General features: G+C 44.6%; 1 protein-coding gene across 3 annotated transcripts in view; it reads left to right on the forward strand.

Annotated features, from left to right (window-relative positions):
• ab (BTB/POZ-zinc finger protein abrupt) overlaps positions 1–15,661 on the forward strand; it is a 622,688-nt gene that overhangs the window by 559,041 nt on the left and 47,986 nt on the right. For all 3 annotated transcript variants that reach the window (XM_071673775.1, XM_071673774.1, XM_071673776.1), the window contains one exon: positions 104–357. In XM_071673775.1, the coding sequence (XP_071529876.1) occupies positions 200–357 (158 nt within the window). In that variant the 5' untranslated portion in view covers positions 104–199. The remainder of the gene's footprint in view (positions 1–103; positions 358–15,661) is intronic.

Here is a 15,661-nt window from a genome sequence, read left to right on the forward strand (position 1 = left end):
TATTGTATGGCCAGGGTGTTGAAGGCAATATATTGTATGGCCAGGGTGTTGAAGGCAAGGTGTTGTGTGGCTGAGGCATTAAGAGTGAGGTACTGTGTTGCAGCATGGTGGGTGACGGGCGGCTGGGGTCGTAAGGACAGTGAGGAGCCAGCAGGCTGAGCAGCAGGCGGCCGGGCAGCAGCAGGCCAGGCACACCAGGATGGGGAGCAGCACCGAGCAGCAGCAGCAGCAGCAGCAGCAGCAGCAGCACCATCATCAACAACCACAACAACAACCACAACAACAGCAAGATGAGAAGCGACAGACCTACAACCTCTGCTGGAACGAGTTCCCTACCAATCTATTATCTTTTTTCAAGTAAGTGAGAGAACGGTTTTATCATCCACTACATTATTCAAGGTTTTCATTATTGGATCTTGTGAATATTTGAAACTTGTCCAAGATATATGCTACAATAAAATAAATGCCATTATTTGGCCAGCCCCGTGTACAAGCCTGGCCAGCTTGGGAATAGTTTATCGTGGGAAAACTGATTATGCGTTATTTGTATATTAAATACTAACACAGTAATTGTCTATGCAGAAAAAAAGATCTACAAGAGCTAATTCAATATCAGTTTCTGGCATCACGCCAGCCGTGAACAGGGAACAACATTACAGCCTAGTGTGCTGGCTGGCTGGCTGTATGAGGCGCACTCTTCCCTGCCCGTGGCTATACCACTCCAGTCGCTATGATCATCATACCAGGTCATGATGGAGTCACGACGCATTTCCATAGCACGAATTCCTCCAGATGAACACATCGCCAGCTGTGTTCAACTAAAAATGTTACTGTGAGCTAAATACTGCGATAAAGCAATAAGTACATTACCGTAAACAGATACGAAAAGCTAGAAACCATCTGACACTTGTTGTGTGAGAACAATTCACCGTGCAACCATCATGATCACAGAAATACTGTTGATTACAGTAACTATGACGTAACGGCATAATGATGCTGGTAGGATCACAAAACATCACAGCCAGGAGAAAGTCAATAATAAGATTATTTTACCGGAACGCAACTTTAATTTTATGTATGAACTTAATGTTATGAACAATGTCGCAAAAGTTTTCCTGTTATTCTTTATTATCGTATTTTTCGAGACCATAAGAAATGTCAGATTTCTCATGTCACTGAAACTCTGTGAATTACAACAATGTAGCTCGACTCAGCAGCTGCATGAGCTTGGCCTAACCTGGACCTGTGTGGTTTCCATCTAGCCTATTTAAGACTCGCCAGGTCTAAGTATGGCACAGACATCTGTCTTAGGAGTCCCCAATCTTTGGATACATGGATCTTATTTATACCTCTGGATTGAGCGATATCATTAGCTTTAGGCCGATCGACTGTCAAGGTTATAATGGCTATCACTGTAAAGTTAGAATCACCAATGGTAAAATCTTAACATTCAAGATCATACGAAGAGAATATTGTACCTGTACGTATGGCCTCGGAGTATATCTCTCCCAACATCCGTGATCCTCTGAAGGTGACAGAGGAGCTGGCGGCGGTCTAATTGTGGAGGTTTCACCACACACACACACACACACACACACACACACACACACACACACACACGCACACACACACACACACACAAACTCACTCACACAAAAGTAGGATTCTGTAATCCATTTTCTGCATAAAATTAGTACCTTCTTTCCTTCCCTTGTGCTTCTAGGTAATGCCAGAAAGGAAACTATTCGAATATAAAAAAAAATCATTATTTACGTTCAAAACATAGACAAATTCAGGTGAATAGTAGGCAACCAAGTGCCCAGAAATACCATAATACAAGAAAGCGCTTGGAAAGATTGAGGAAAATATAAATAGCGTTCATACCTCAGAGCGAGACCAAGAAAACCACAGAACAAAGACAAAAGAGGAAAAAATAATCCAAAGCTTCTCGTAACTACGGCCTCTGAGTCATTATGATCTATATTTGGATCTTCAGGTACTAGGGAAGAGGAGTATGTGATACGTGCCATGTTCTGAAACGGTCTCCATTCCTTATGACCTTGTGTCCATCTCTCATTCTAATTTGGTGTTTATGTCTTATATGAAATGGATACAATTCTTCATTTCATAATTCCGCTTTACTATCTTGTCTCCATATATATAAGAAAGGAAGGTTCTATTACTGTCCTCCTGAAGGTAACCTCGTCATATTCCAACATGCGTTATGTTATCTACCTCCCATGTACTCCCATGTGTTCATTCGTTACTGCATATGGAGCTCTTTCCTTATTTCATATGTGCGTGTTCATTCCTTACTTCATTACGGCTGTTCATTCCTCATTTCATACGTGTTCATTTTTTTTACTTAGTTCATTAAAGCACTAATTAAAATAGTGTAGTAGAATCAGCTAGAACTTAACAAGAACTTGAAAATACATCCTCAAAACTTTTACGCATTACTCAACAAAAGATACCTCACGATCACACACACACACACACATATATATATATATATATATATATATATATATATATATATATATATATATATATATATATATATATATATATATATATAAGGACAGCAAACAGCGTAACATATATACATCCTACAGCTTCTCCTCACTTAAATACATTATTCAGTTATCAAAACATTACACTTAACACAAACACATTGGTGAACAAAACTATATCGAGCCTTTTTCTACTTACAAGTACATTCTACTGTTACCAGAGACATACCGCAAGACTAAAGTATATATATAAGAAGTTAATAAGAATACATCGTATGACTTAAATTTGCATAAATAATTACCAAAAATATATTGTAGGAGTTATGTATACATAGTTACCAGAAATATACCGTAGGATTTTTATTCCCATCAATAATTAAAAACACAGAATTTCTGTGTACAAAGAAAATTACCAAAAACATTTTGTAGGACTTATGTATACATAATAAATTACCCAAAACATATTGCTGGACTTATATGAATTAGTAATTACCAAAACCATATCCAAGGACTTACGCATGCATAAGCAATTACGAAAAACATATTGCAGGACTTATGTTTGCATAAGTAATTAGCAAAAAAAGGATGTATGCATAAGTATACATATACATATGCATGTATTCATAAGTATTTACCCAAAGCATACTGCAGGAATTATGTAAACATAAGTAGTTACCAGAAACATATCGTAGGACATATGTAAACATAAAACGTTACCATCTTACGATGAAGTAAGGGACTCGCACCACCTCTCGCGGTGAAGCTACCCAGGTAGGACGCATTTCATAACAGACGTCTTCCTGTAAATATTAAATCCCTTAAGATGGAGTACATTCTCTCCTCCCGCCGTCAATTTACGGAGACCAATCAATACCAGACTAGCAGGCTTGACCTTATGTACCCCAACGTGATTGAACCATTAATATTCACGAGCATTTCTTTATGCATGTTTCTGCACCCTTCTCGTCTGTATCTCAGAACGCTACAGAAATTTTACCTCATTTTGAAATGTTACCGATTCAGAAATCTACTTTTGACGCAACTGCCTCGAAAGCAGTCTTGGATGCCTCACCATCATAACTCTCATGGTAAATACAATGTATTTGTTACCAACGTTATGGTATTGGTATCCTAGGCTCCATTATGTTGATGTATGTTGATTGAGCAATGGAGCAACGCGACAGCTTGATCCCAGACCAAAGTGTGGGTAGAGAAGAGCCTTCGGCATCTTGAGAGTACATAGGAAAGCCTCTAGATAACAGAGGACACACTGGTCCATGTCTAGGTTACCCCTATTACCTCTGGCAACAACAGCCGGCAGGGAAAACAACGGTAGAAAAACTATGTGTTTATGATGTGAGCCTGCATTGAATTTAACAGGACAGAACGAAAGGGAAATTTCCCCTAAGGTCCTTACTGTATCATCCCACAACTCTGCTGCATTAAAGTATATTTTTGTGGTCTGTATCGAAAGATTAAATGATATGCGTATTTTTCTCATTTAGTAGACACCCAATGATTTTTTTCTAATTGTTTTTTGAGTCTTCATATAACACCATTTGACTGTAACTTATTCTAATATTCATCATGAATGTTTACAGAGAAACTTTGCTTTGCCGGTACCGGTATCAAGAATTTTAGCCTTTTCTCGCATTTCAAAAAGATCCTCGTGATTTACACGTTCGAGTCTATCTAGAATTTGAAAACTTGTATTAAGTCATTGTGAAGTTTATACTTCTTAGGAGAAAAGAGATTTAATCTTAACCTCTCTTCGTAAGGTAAGGTAAGAGTTGTCAGAGGTGAAATCAGTTTTGTCGACCATGTTTATGCATTTTCCAGTTTTCCTCTCTTTTTTGTAGTTTGAGGACCAGTACTGGATTGCGTATTGATTTCGTGGTCATAATACAACTTTGAAATGAGTCAAACTGTTTCTGGTGTATACGTAAGGTAAGGTATGAGAAGGTCCCAGACCGTGCTCTGCATGTAAAAGACCTCCGAAACCATCGTAAGGTATGTTTAAGGTAAGGTCCCAGACCCAGCTTTGGGGGTAGAAGACCTCCCAAACCATCGTACGGTAGAGTAAGGTCCCAGGTCAAGGTGTGGTAGATCTCAGAAACCTATTGAAAGGTACATTCAAGGTAAGGCACCATAGCCTGACGACCGTCCACGTAAACTAACAAACTTATACTGAGATCATCATTCACAAGTAAAAGTTTTATATGAAGGAAATATCACATTCACGAAAGTTTTAGTCGATAAATGATTCAGGATAAGACGCGATCACTTACCCACAGCTCTCACCGCACAAGTAATTCGTGGAGTGTGTACCATACAAAACACGCGGTCCCTCTTACACCATCGGTCAAGATGCGCACAGCACACTGGTCTTCCCACTTCTCTCGAACAACCAATTGGGCTTCATCCAACGATCCGGGAAGAACGTAATAAACCTTACCATCACCTGACCATCCTCGCCACCGTCACCTCCTACCGGCAAAGATCACTTGTACGCGGGTTGCAGTTCAGCACTACAACCCCAGTGACCACATCCGAGCTCAAACAGACCACTAAAGGGATAGCCCTTTTTTCCTGGTCATTGTGGATATCCTCAACAACGTTCAGGGTCTCTGGAAGGATGTTCTGTTCAGCATCATTCCTCCCTGTTAATACCCCAGTGTGTTTACTGCATTTTTCTGTGTATTTTCAGTTTTTGTCTTCCATTTTTATTCAGAAAATCGTTGATTTTTATCAGTCATTATCATTATTATTATCAATATCATTATTATCATTATTATTATCATTATTATAATCATTATTATTATCATCATCGACTTTAAGTATCATTATTTGACTCAGCTGCTGTTTGTAGATGACGCGGCGGGTGCCGGTGACAGACTCGAGTGAGGAACCACAGGCATCTGAGTTTAGGAGAGTGTGTGACAGGAGGAAGTCGAGAGTTAACGCGAGTAGAAATAAGGTTATGACATTTAGGAGGGAGTAGAGACTGGCTCGTGTGATAGGGAGTTTGAATGGAGAGAACCAGGAGGAAGTGGAGCGTTTTACATAACGTGGGAATCATCCCCTCCCCACACTTAAGAAAAGTAAGAGAACAAAATTAACGTCTCGTTAAACATGACTAAACTTGTAAAAACTACCTCGCATGTCATTGTTCCGGTACCTCCAACGGGAAGGCCTGTGGTTCACAGGTCCACTTCGTTGGTGGACAGAGAATTGATGGATGCCAGACAATCCACATCCAAGGACTTGTTCATGTTCCCTTGGGGACTCGCCCAAGTCCCGACATAAACGGGCTATGAAACTGGTCGGTTAAATAACACTTAAACTAACACGTTCAATATCATTCAGTGGAACTGTAGAGGCCTTAGGCATAAGCAAGCACAACTACAACTGTTGCTTGCACTGTTTAGGCCAGCCGTGATCTGTTGAGTGGACATGACAGCGGATGGATTCATTGAAGCTGAAGTGAACCATACGGTGGGTGAGGAGGCAAAGGTCGCTAGGTGCGTTTAGGAGGTTGGAGAGAGGAAGGTTACTCTCTGTGAGGGAGGGTAAAGCTGGGCAAGTAATGTGGTACAGTGATCCCAACTGTGCAGTGCGGGAGGAAGTCGTGGGTCTTACATGCAGATGAAGGGAAGATGGCGGACACCATGGCGGAGTTTGGAACACCAAGAAGTTCTTTCCGACGCAAACTGTAGAGTCTGCTGTATCCAACAGAAAAAACGGGAATGCTAAATCGTTAGCCTCGTTCTACGATAGATGAACAACACTCACCAAACACCATTTTCGCCACAGACACAGACTTAGGCAGGGCAATGTGGTCCGGAAGGCATCAGAGACAATGACACAGGTATGAAGGCCGACTTAGAAAATACTTCGGGAGGTGTTCAGAAAGTCACGGTAAAGACTTGTTCAGGTGTTAAGAGAACGAGAGACTATGGAGAGGTTACCAGGAAAGTGGAGTCCAGGAAGCCAGCACAAGCTCTGACACTGGCAGAGAGAGAGGCGGGAGGAGTGGGGCAGTGTAAGAATAAGCAGATCACCCCCCCAGTGTCCAACGTTGTGTGGATACTGTGTGAAGGAACTTTGCATGTCTGGCAAGACTGACGCATCATCCTGGTGAAGGTGTAAATAACAACGTCTTCGAAAATTTCTAAACTTGCTTAAGGCGGGCAAGCGGCACTTTGGAGAGACGTGCAGTTCTTACCACCCAGGAATATGCAAATGTTCATTAGAGGAAAGACTTTGCATGAACCAGCACAGCGAATATCACCAGGGACCAGGGAGAGTGAGGCTTATAACACGAGACGATCACAATACTCGTCTTACACGCCATTATAGTCAACGTAAATATGGTCATACAAATTCTTCATGTTCAATCACGGAGTCAGACCGTAGCAAGAGTCAGGAATCAGTCTATCCTCTACAGAATGATAAGGGAACTGAACAGTAATCTGCCACACTCAGCCCAGCAGGGTATATCATCCCTTCATAAACAACCCAGGAATGTAAAATGCTTCATTGACAACGACAAACACAGAGTCAGCTCACACGAAACTCACGAAATCCCTTTCATCATTGGCTTGTTGGACGAGTCAGACGCTGTGTTTGCAGCATTCACAGAAAATCTTAGTAAAAATCATACGAACAGTTAGGTTTGGATCCCATATTACGACGTATAAAGGTGCGACAAGACGAGAAGATATGTAGGGGGAGCTGGAACGTATGTTAAAGATTCTCATAAAACAACTGTGCTCCTAAATTCCTTAAAAGATGTAGCAGAAGTGCCTGTTGTCATGGCTGAAAGCCAAAACGTGATCATTGTACTTATCTAAGACCCACTAGATGTCACAAAAACTATTCATAAATGAAAGAAATACAGACGCCTGCACTGGCTTCCTCAGAAACCCAGTCCTAATATAATCCTCCAGAGGACTTCAACCTACAACACCCCGAGATGGATACAGGTAGCAGGCAACATTAGCACAAGATTCCACCTGAAACTAATCGATGAACAGCTGGAAAAAGAATATTTACACTCTAAGTTCTCCGTCAGTCAGGTGAAGCACGGAACCACCCAGAACAGAGAACACACTAGATGAACATCATACGGATGAAACGGGAAGATGTAAACAGTTAGACGCCTGCCATGCAGCGGGGCGCCCTACTGTGGGCAAAGGATTACAGAGAATACAAGGGAATTCAAACGGCAGCAGACCACTGGGTCCTCTCGAGGCTTTTTGTGACAATGTCAGGTACCAAAAACTCACAGATTAGTGTGGGAAGACGGGAAATACAAATAGATATTTAAAAAAAAGCAAACATTAAATGTTACTAAGGAGGCGTAAATAATGTCAGTTGTGGATTCGAAGCGTAATATCTATCATGTCTTTTCTTAAACGTATGTACGTTACTGCTTTTAAATATGCTTGATGCACGTCTGATTGGCAAATCATTTAATCCTGGGAAAGAAAAAACTGCCCCTTGTCTCATTCTAGGTGAAAACGTTTGCCCATGAGTTTGTATACGTGAAGAAACGTTTTACCTCGAGTTAGTAAAACACCAGAGGAGCGTTGTTACACGGGTGACCACGTGAGCACCACAGACGTGGACCTGGCGTATACCTGTGGAGAGAAGGTGGAAACGTTCTTGAGTAGAACGAGTAAGATTAGCCCAACATAGGTGAAGAAAACGACCCGCAGACCTTCTAAACAAACCATAGCTCATCCTGCACAAAAACCCTGTCTAACAGTTTGACGAATTTGGACCATAAACTCAAAATGTCACACGAGCCACAGAGAAAAACAGAAACTGCCAACAGTGAAACAGAATCAGGAAAAAACAAAACATCACCCATATACAAGAGGCAGATGAAGGACCACAAACTCTAGTCAGTAGAGTCTGTGACTCACTAAAAACAGATGAGGACATGTGCACGGATGATTGTCAAGAAATGAGCGAGATGCTTATACAACAACAGGAATCAGCGTTTCACTGAGCCAGAAGAAAAATTGTAATATAAAGTCGCCTTTAAGATAACGACCCCAATCGACTCCTTCTTATACAGTATGTTTATGCTGGACACAGCAGACCACACCAGTTCCCTTCATGATTTCCAGAAGGCCATTGAGAACATGCCCGCGCACTCTGCCAGAGGACCAGACTCCTGCAACTCTGTCTTGATATAAAGAAGAACATGCAAAATATCTGCGGCACGAACACCTATCATCATCTGGAAACTGTGGATCATCTCCGACGTTCTGATAGTGACACACTTCACCCACCCCACTCCACACACGTAGCTCACATCACCCCACTCCACACACGTAGCTCACATCACCCCCACTCCACACACGTAGCTCACATCACCCCACTCCACACACGTAGCTCACATCACCCCACTCCACACACGTAGCTCACATCACCCCCACTCCACACACGTAGCTCACATCACCCCCACTCCACACACGTAGCTCACATCACCCCCACTCCACACACGTAGCTCACATCACCCCCACTCCACACACGTAGCTCACATCACCCCCCCACCTCCACACACGTAGCTCACATCACCCCCACTCCACACACGTAGCTCACATCACCCCACTCCACACACTAGCTCACATCACCCCACTCCACACACGTAGCTCACATCACCCCACTCCACACACGTAGCTCACATCACCCACTCCAACACGTAGCTCACATCACCCCCACTCCACACACGTAGCTCACATCACCCCACTCCACACACGTAGCTCACATCACCCCACTCCACACACGTAGCTCACATCACCCCACTCCACACACGTAGCTCACATCACCCCACTCCACACACGTAGCTCACATCACCCCCACTCCACACACGTAGCTCACATCACCCCACTCCACACACGTAGCTCACATCACCCCACTCCACACACGTAGCTCACATCACCCCACTCCACACACGTAGCTCACATCACCCCACTCCACACACGTAGCTCACATCATCCGACTCCACACACGTAACTCACATCACCCCACTCCACACACGTAACTCACATCACCCCACTCCACACACGTAGCTCACATCACCCCACTCCATACACGTAGCTCACATCACCCCACTCCACACACGTAACTCACATCACCCCCACTCCACACACGTAACTCACATCACCTCCACTCCACACACGTAGCTCACATCACCCCCACTCCACACACGTAACTCACATCACCCCACTCCACACACGTAACTCACATCACCCCACTCCACACACGTAACTCACATCACCCCACTCCACACACGTAACTCACATCACCCCACTCCACACACGTAGCTCACATCACCCCACTCCACACACGTAACTCACATCACCCCACTCCACACACGTAGCTCACATCACCCCACTCCACACACGTAACTCACATCACCCCACTCCACACACGTAACTCACATCACCCCACTCCACACACGTAACTCACATCACCCCCACTCCACACACGTAGCTCACATCACCCCACTCCACACACGTAGCTCACATCACCCCACTCCACACACGTAACTCACATCACCCCCACTCCACACACGTAGCTCACATCACCCCACTCCACACACGTAGCTCACATCACCCCACTCCACACACGTAGCTCACATCACCCCACTCCACACACGTAACTCACATCACCCCACTCCACACACGTAACTCACATCACCCCACTCCACACACGTAACTCACATCACCCCCACTCCACACACGTAGCTCACATCACCGGGGCCCACTCCACACACGTAGCTCACATCACCCCCACTCCACACACGTAGCTCACATCACCCCACTCCACACACGTAGCTCACATCACCCCACTCCACACACGTAGCTCACATCACCGGGGCCCACTCCACACACGTAGCTCACATCACCGGGGCCCACTCCACACACGTAGCTCACATCACCGGGGCCCACTCCACACACGTAGCTCACACACCGGGGCCCACTCCAGACACGTAGCTCACATCACCCCCACTCCACACACGTAGCTCACATCACCCCACTCCACACACGTAGCTCACATCACCCCACTCCACACACGTAGCTCACATCACCCCACTCCACACACGTAGCTCACATCACCGGGGCCAACTCCACACACGTAGCTCACATCACCCCCACTCCACACACGTAGCTCACATCACCCCACTCCACACACGTAGCTCACATCACCGGGGCCCACTCCACACACGTAGCTCACATCACCCCACTCCACACACGTAGCTCACATCACCCCACTCCACACACGTAGCTCACATCACCCCACTCCACACACGTAGCTCACATCACCCCACTCCACACACGTAGCTCACATCACCCCACTCCACACACGTAGCTCACATCACCCCACTCCACACACGTAGCTCACATCACCCCACTCCACACACGTAGCTCACATCACCGGGGCCAACTCCACACACGTAGCTCACATCACCCCCACTCCACACACGTAGCTCACATCACCCCACTCCACACACGTAGCTCACATCACCGGGGCCCACTCCACACACGTAGCTCACATCACCTCCACTCCACACACGTAGCTCACATCACCCCACTCCACACACGTAGCTCACATCACCCCACTCCACACACGTAGCTCACATCACCGGGGCCCACTCCACACACGTAGCTCACATCACCCCACTCCACACACGTAGCTCACATCACCGGGGCCCACTCCACACACGTAGCTCACACACCGGGGCCCACTCCACACACGTAGCTCACATCCCCCCCACTCCACACACGTAGCTCACATCACCCCACTCCACACACGTAGCTCACATCACCCCACTCCACACACGTAGCTCACATCACCCCACTCCACACACGTAGCTCACATCACCGGGGCCAACTCCACACACGTAGCTCACATCACCCCCACTCCACACACGTAGCTCACATCACCCCACTCCACACACGTAGCTCACATCACCGGGGCCCACTCCACACACGTAGCTCACATCACCCCACTCCACACACGTAGCTCACATCACCCCACTCCACACACGTAGCTCACATCACCCCCACTCCACACACGTAGCTCACATCACCCCACTCCACACACGTAGCTCACATCACCCCACTCCACACACGTAGCTCACATCACCCCACTCCACACACGTAGCTCACATCACCCCACTCCACACACGTAGCTCACATCACCGGGGCCCACTCCACACACGTAGCTCACATCACCCCCACTCCACATAGGAGGAAGTACAAAACATTATAACTCCCAACAAACAACAATGACATAAATCGCACATCATCAGATCTGTAAGACACAAGACAACATGGCTTCCTGGCTGGACGATGTACCGTCTCGTATGGTTCCTGGACCACTGTGATAATATCATAGCGACACTGGAACATGTTGGATGTGGTATACACCCATTGTGCAGAGGCATTTAGTAAACATGGCCTTAGTGGCATGGCTTAGAGAATGAGAAAGACGGGAATAATAATGGAAGATGTACACATCATCTTACAGCTAACATAATCATAACATAAATCAGGCTACTTCCCAGTGCCTCCATAGCAGAAAGCTTCGTAATTCTGTAAGACAACAAACAACTCACGGTTTCATTTCATCCTTGGCACACGACCCCAGAGTAACCGTACGAGACTCACTCGTCAGCAGAGGACACTGGGAAGCAACACACTGGAGCAATCCTCACCCAAATATCAGAAGATCTAAGAACAACCCAGTATGAATACTTCGTAACCTCAGCGTTTCTTAAAAATTTCCAAACACACTTTTCCCACAGAACCTGACACTTGAAATATCGTAAGCATTTTACTGTTAATTTGTCTACACACCATCTTTGATAAGCGTCCATCATATTATTATCATCATTATCATTATCATTATTATTATTACTATTCTATGGGCGAAGATGATACTAAATGTAAACACCATTCACACCAGGATCTCTGGATGCACCGCTGTATACAGTCATTTTCACAAGGTTCTTAATTCCATCTCGATATACTGTTGTAGCCCCATCCAGGTCTACTGTTGTAATTCCATCTAGCTAAATGGTTATAATCCCATCTAGCTACACCGTAACAGTTCCATTTAGAAATACTTATATAATTCCATCTAGATATACTGTTATGATTCCATCTATTTATAGTTATGATTCCATCTATATATACCTCTATGATTCTATTTACATATACTGTTATAACTTAAAAACATTTTACTCTTCTTTATGTGGAGGATATAAATCTTCTCCAGGCCGTAATTAACCTCAACACTTGTTGTCCTAACCTGCAGGTCATACAGAGTCGTTGGCTATCATAACCTGCAGGTCATACAGAGTCGTTGGCTATCATAACCTGCAGGTCATATAGAGTCGTTGGCTATCATAACCTGCAGGTCATATAGAGTCGTTGGCTATCATAACCTGCAGGTCATATAGAGTCGTTGGCTATCATAACCTGCAGGTCATATAGAGTCGTGAGCTATCATAACCTGCAGGTCATATAGAGTCGTGAGCTATCATAACCTGCAGGTCATATAGAGTCGTGAGCTATCATAACCTGCAAATCATATAGAGTAGTTGGCTATCATAACCTGCAGGTCATATAGAGTCGTGAGCTATCATAACCTGCAGGTCATATAGAGTCGTGAGCTATCATAACCTGCAGGTCATATAGAGTCGTGAGCTATCATAACCTGCAGATCATATAGAGTCGTGAGCTATCATAACCTGCAGATCATATAGAGTCGATGGCTATCATAACCTGCAGGTCATATAGAGTCGTTGGCTATCATAACCTGCAGGTCATATAGAGTCGTGAGCTATCATAACCTGCAGGTCATATAGAGTCGTTGGCTATCATAACCTGCAGGTCATATAGAGTCGTTGGCTATCATAACCTGCAGGTCATATAGAGTCGTGAGCTATCATAACCTGCAGGTCATATAGAGTCGTTGGCTATCATAACCTGCAGGTCATATAGAGTCGTGAGCTATCATAACCTGCAGATCATATAGAGTCGTTGGCTATCATAACCTGCAGGTCATATAGAGTCGTTGGCTATCATAACCTGCAGATCATATAGAGTCGTTGGCTATCATAACCTGCAGGTCATATAGAGTCGTTGGCTATCATAACCTGCAGGTCATATAGAGTCGTTGGCTATCATAACCTGCAGGCCATATAGAGTCGTGAGCTATCATAACCTGCAGGTCATAAAGAGTCGTTGGGTATCATAACCTGCAGGTCATATAGAGTCGTGAGCTATCATAACCTGCAGGCCATATAGAGTCGTGAGCTATCATAACCTGCAGGTCATAAAGAGTCGTTGGCTATCATAACCTGCAGGTCATATAGAGTCGTGAGCTATCATAACCTGCAGGTCATATAGAGTCGTTGGCTATCATAACCTGCAGATCATATAGAGTCGTTGGCTATCATAACCTGCAGGTCATATAAAGTCGTGAGCTATCATAACCTGCAGGTCATATAGAGTCGTTGGCTATCATAACCTGCAGTCATATAGAGTCGTTGGCTATCATAACCTGCAGATCATATAGAGTCGTTGGCTATCATAACCTGCAGGTCATATAGAGTCGTGAGCTATCATAACCTGCAGGTCATATAGAGTCGTGAGCTATCATAACCTGCAGGTCATATAGAGTCGTGAGCTATCATAACCTGCAGATCATATAGAGTCGTTGGCTATCATAACCTGCAGGTCATATAGAGTCGTGAGCTATCATAACCTGCAGATCATATAGAGTCGTTGGCTATCATAACCTGCAGGTCATATAGAGTCGTGAGCTATCATAACCTGCAGGTCATATAGAGTCGTTGGCTATCATAACCTGCAGGTCATATAGAGTCGTTGGCTATCATAACCTGCAGGTCATATAGAGTAGTTGGCTATCATAACCTGCAGGTCATATAGAGTAGTTGGCTATCATAACCTGCAGATCATATAGAGTCGTTGGCTATCATAACCTGCAGGTCATATAGAGTCGTTGGCTATCATAACCTGCAGGTCATATAGAGTCGTTGGCTATCATAACCTGCAGGCCATATAGAGTCGTGAGCTATCATAACCTGCAGGTCATAAAGAGTCGTTGGGTATCATAACCTGCAGGTCATATAGAGTCGTGAGCTATCATAACCTGCAGGCCATATAGAGTCGTGAGCTATCATAACCTGCAGGTCATAAAGAGTCGTTGGCTATCATAACCTGCAGGTCATATAGAGTCGTGAGCTATCATAACCTGCAGGTCATATAGAGTCGTTGGCTATCATAACCTGCAGATCATATAGAGTCGTTGGCTATCATAACCTGCAGGTCATATAGAGTCGTGAGCTATCATAATCTGCAGGTCATATAGAGTCGTTGGCTATCATAACCTGCAGTCATATAGAGTCGTTGGCTATCATAACCTGCAGATCATATAGAGTCGTTGGCTATCATACCCTGCAGGTCATATAGAGTCGTGAGCTACATATAGAGTCGTTAGCTATCATAACCTGCAGATCATATAGAGTCGTTGGCTATCATAACCTGCAGGTCATATAGAGTCGTTGGCTATCATACCCTGCAGGTCATATAGAGTCGTGAGCTACATACAGAGTCGTTGGCTATCATAACCTGCAGATCATATAGAGTCGTTGGCTATCATAACCTGCAGTCATATAGAGTCGTGAGCTATCATAACCTGCAGGTCATATAGAGTCGTTGGCTATCATAACCTCCAGATCATATAGAGTCGTTGGCTATCATAACCTGCAGTCATATAGAGTCGTGAGCTATCATAACCTGCAGGTCATATAGAGTCGTTGGCTATCATAACCTGCAGGTCATATACAGTCGTTAGCTATCACTTCAGGTACTACCAATAATTCATTTTCAACAATTACAAACTTAAACCCAAAAATCAAAAACAGATTTTCCACACTTATCACAAGACGTCATGGCTATGTTATTGTAAGGTGATTTGCTAGAAGGAGAGCTGAGGTTACGGTATGTTAGATGATAATTCATCAAGGCAGACGACAACAAACTAAAACACTCCGCCCTGAGGCTTGTTTCAGTCCTCCTCCTTGTGCACCACCGTCT

This window comes from Panulirus ornatus, chromosome 19 (genome assembly GCF_036320965.1).
Source record: "Panulirus ornatus isolate Po-2019 chromosome 19, ASM3632096v1, whole genome shotgun sequence".
In the NCBI taxonomy this organism is placed as follows: Eukaryota; Metazoa; Arthropoda; class Malacostraca; order Decapoda; family Palinuridae; genus Panulirus; species Panulirus ornatus.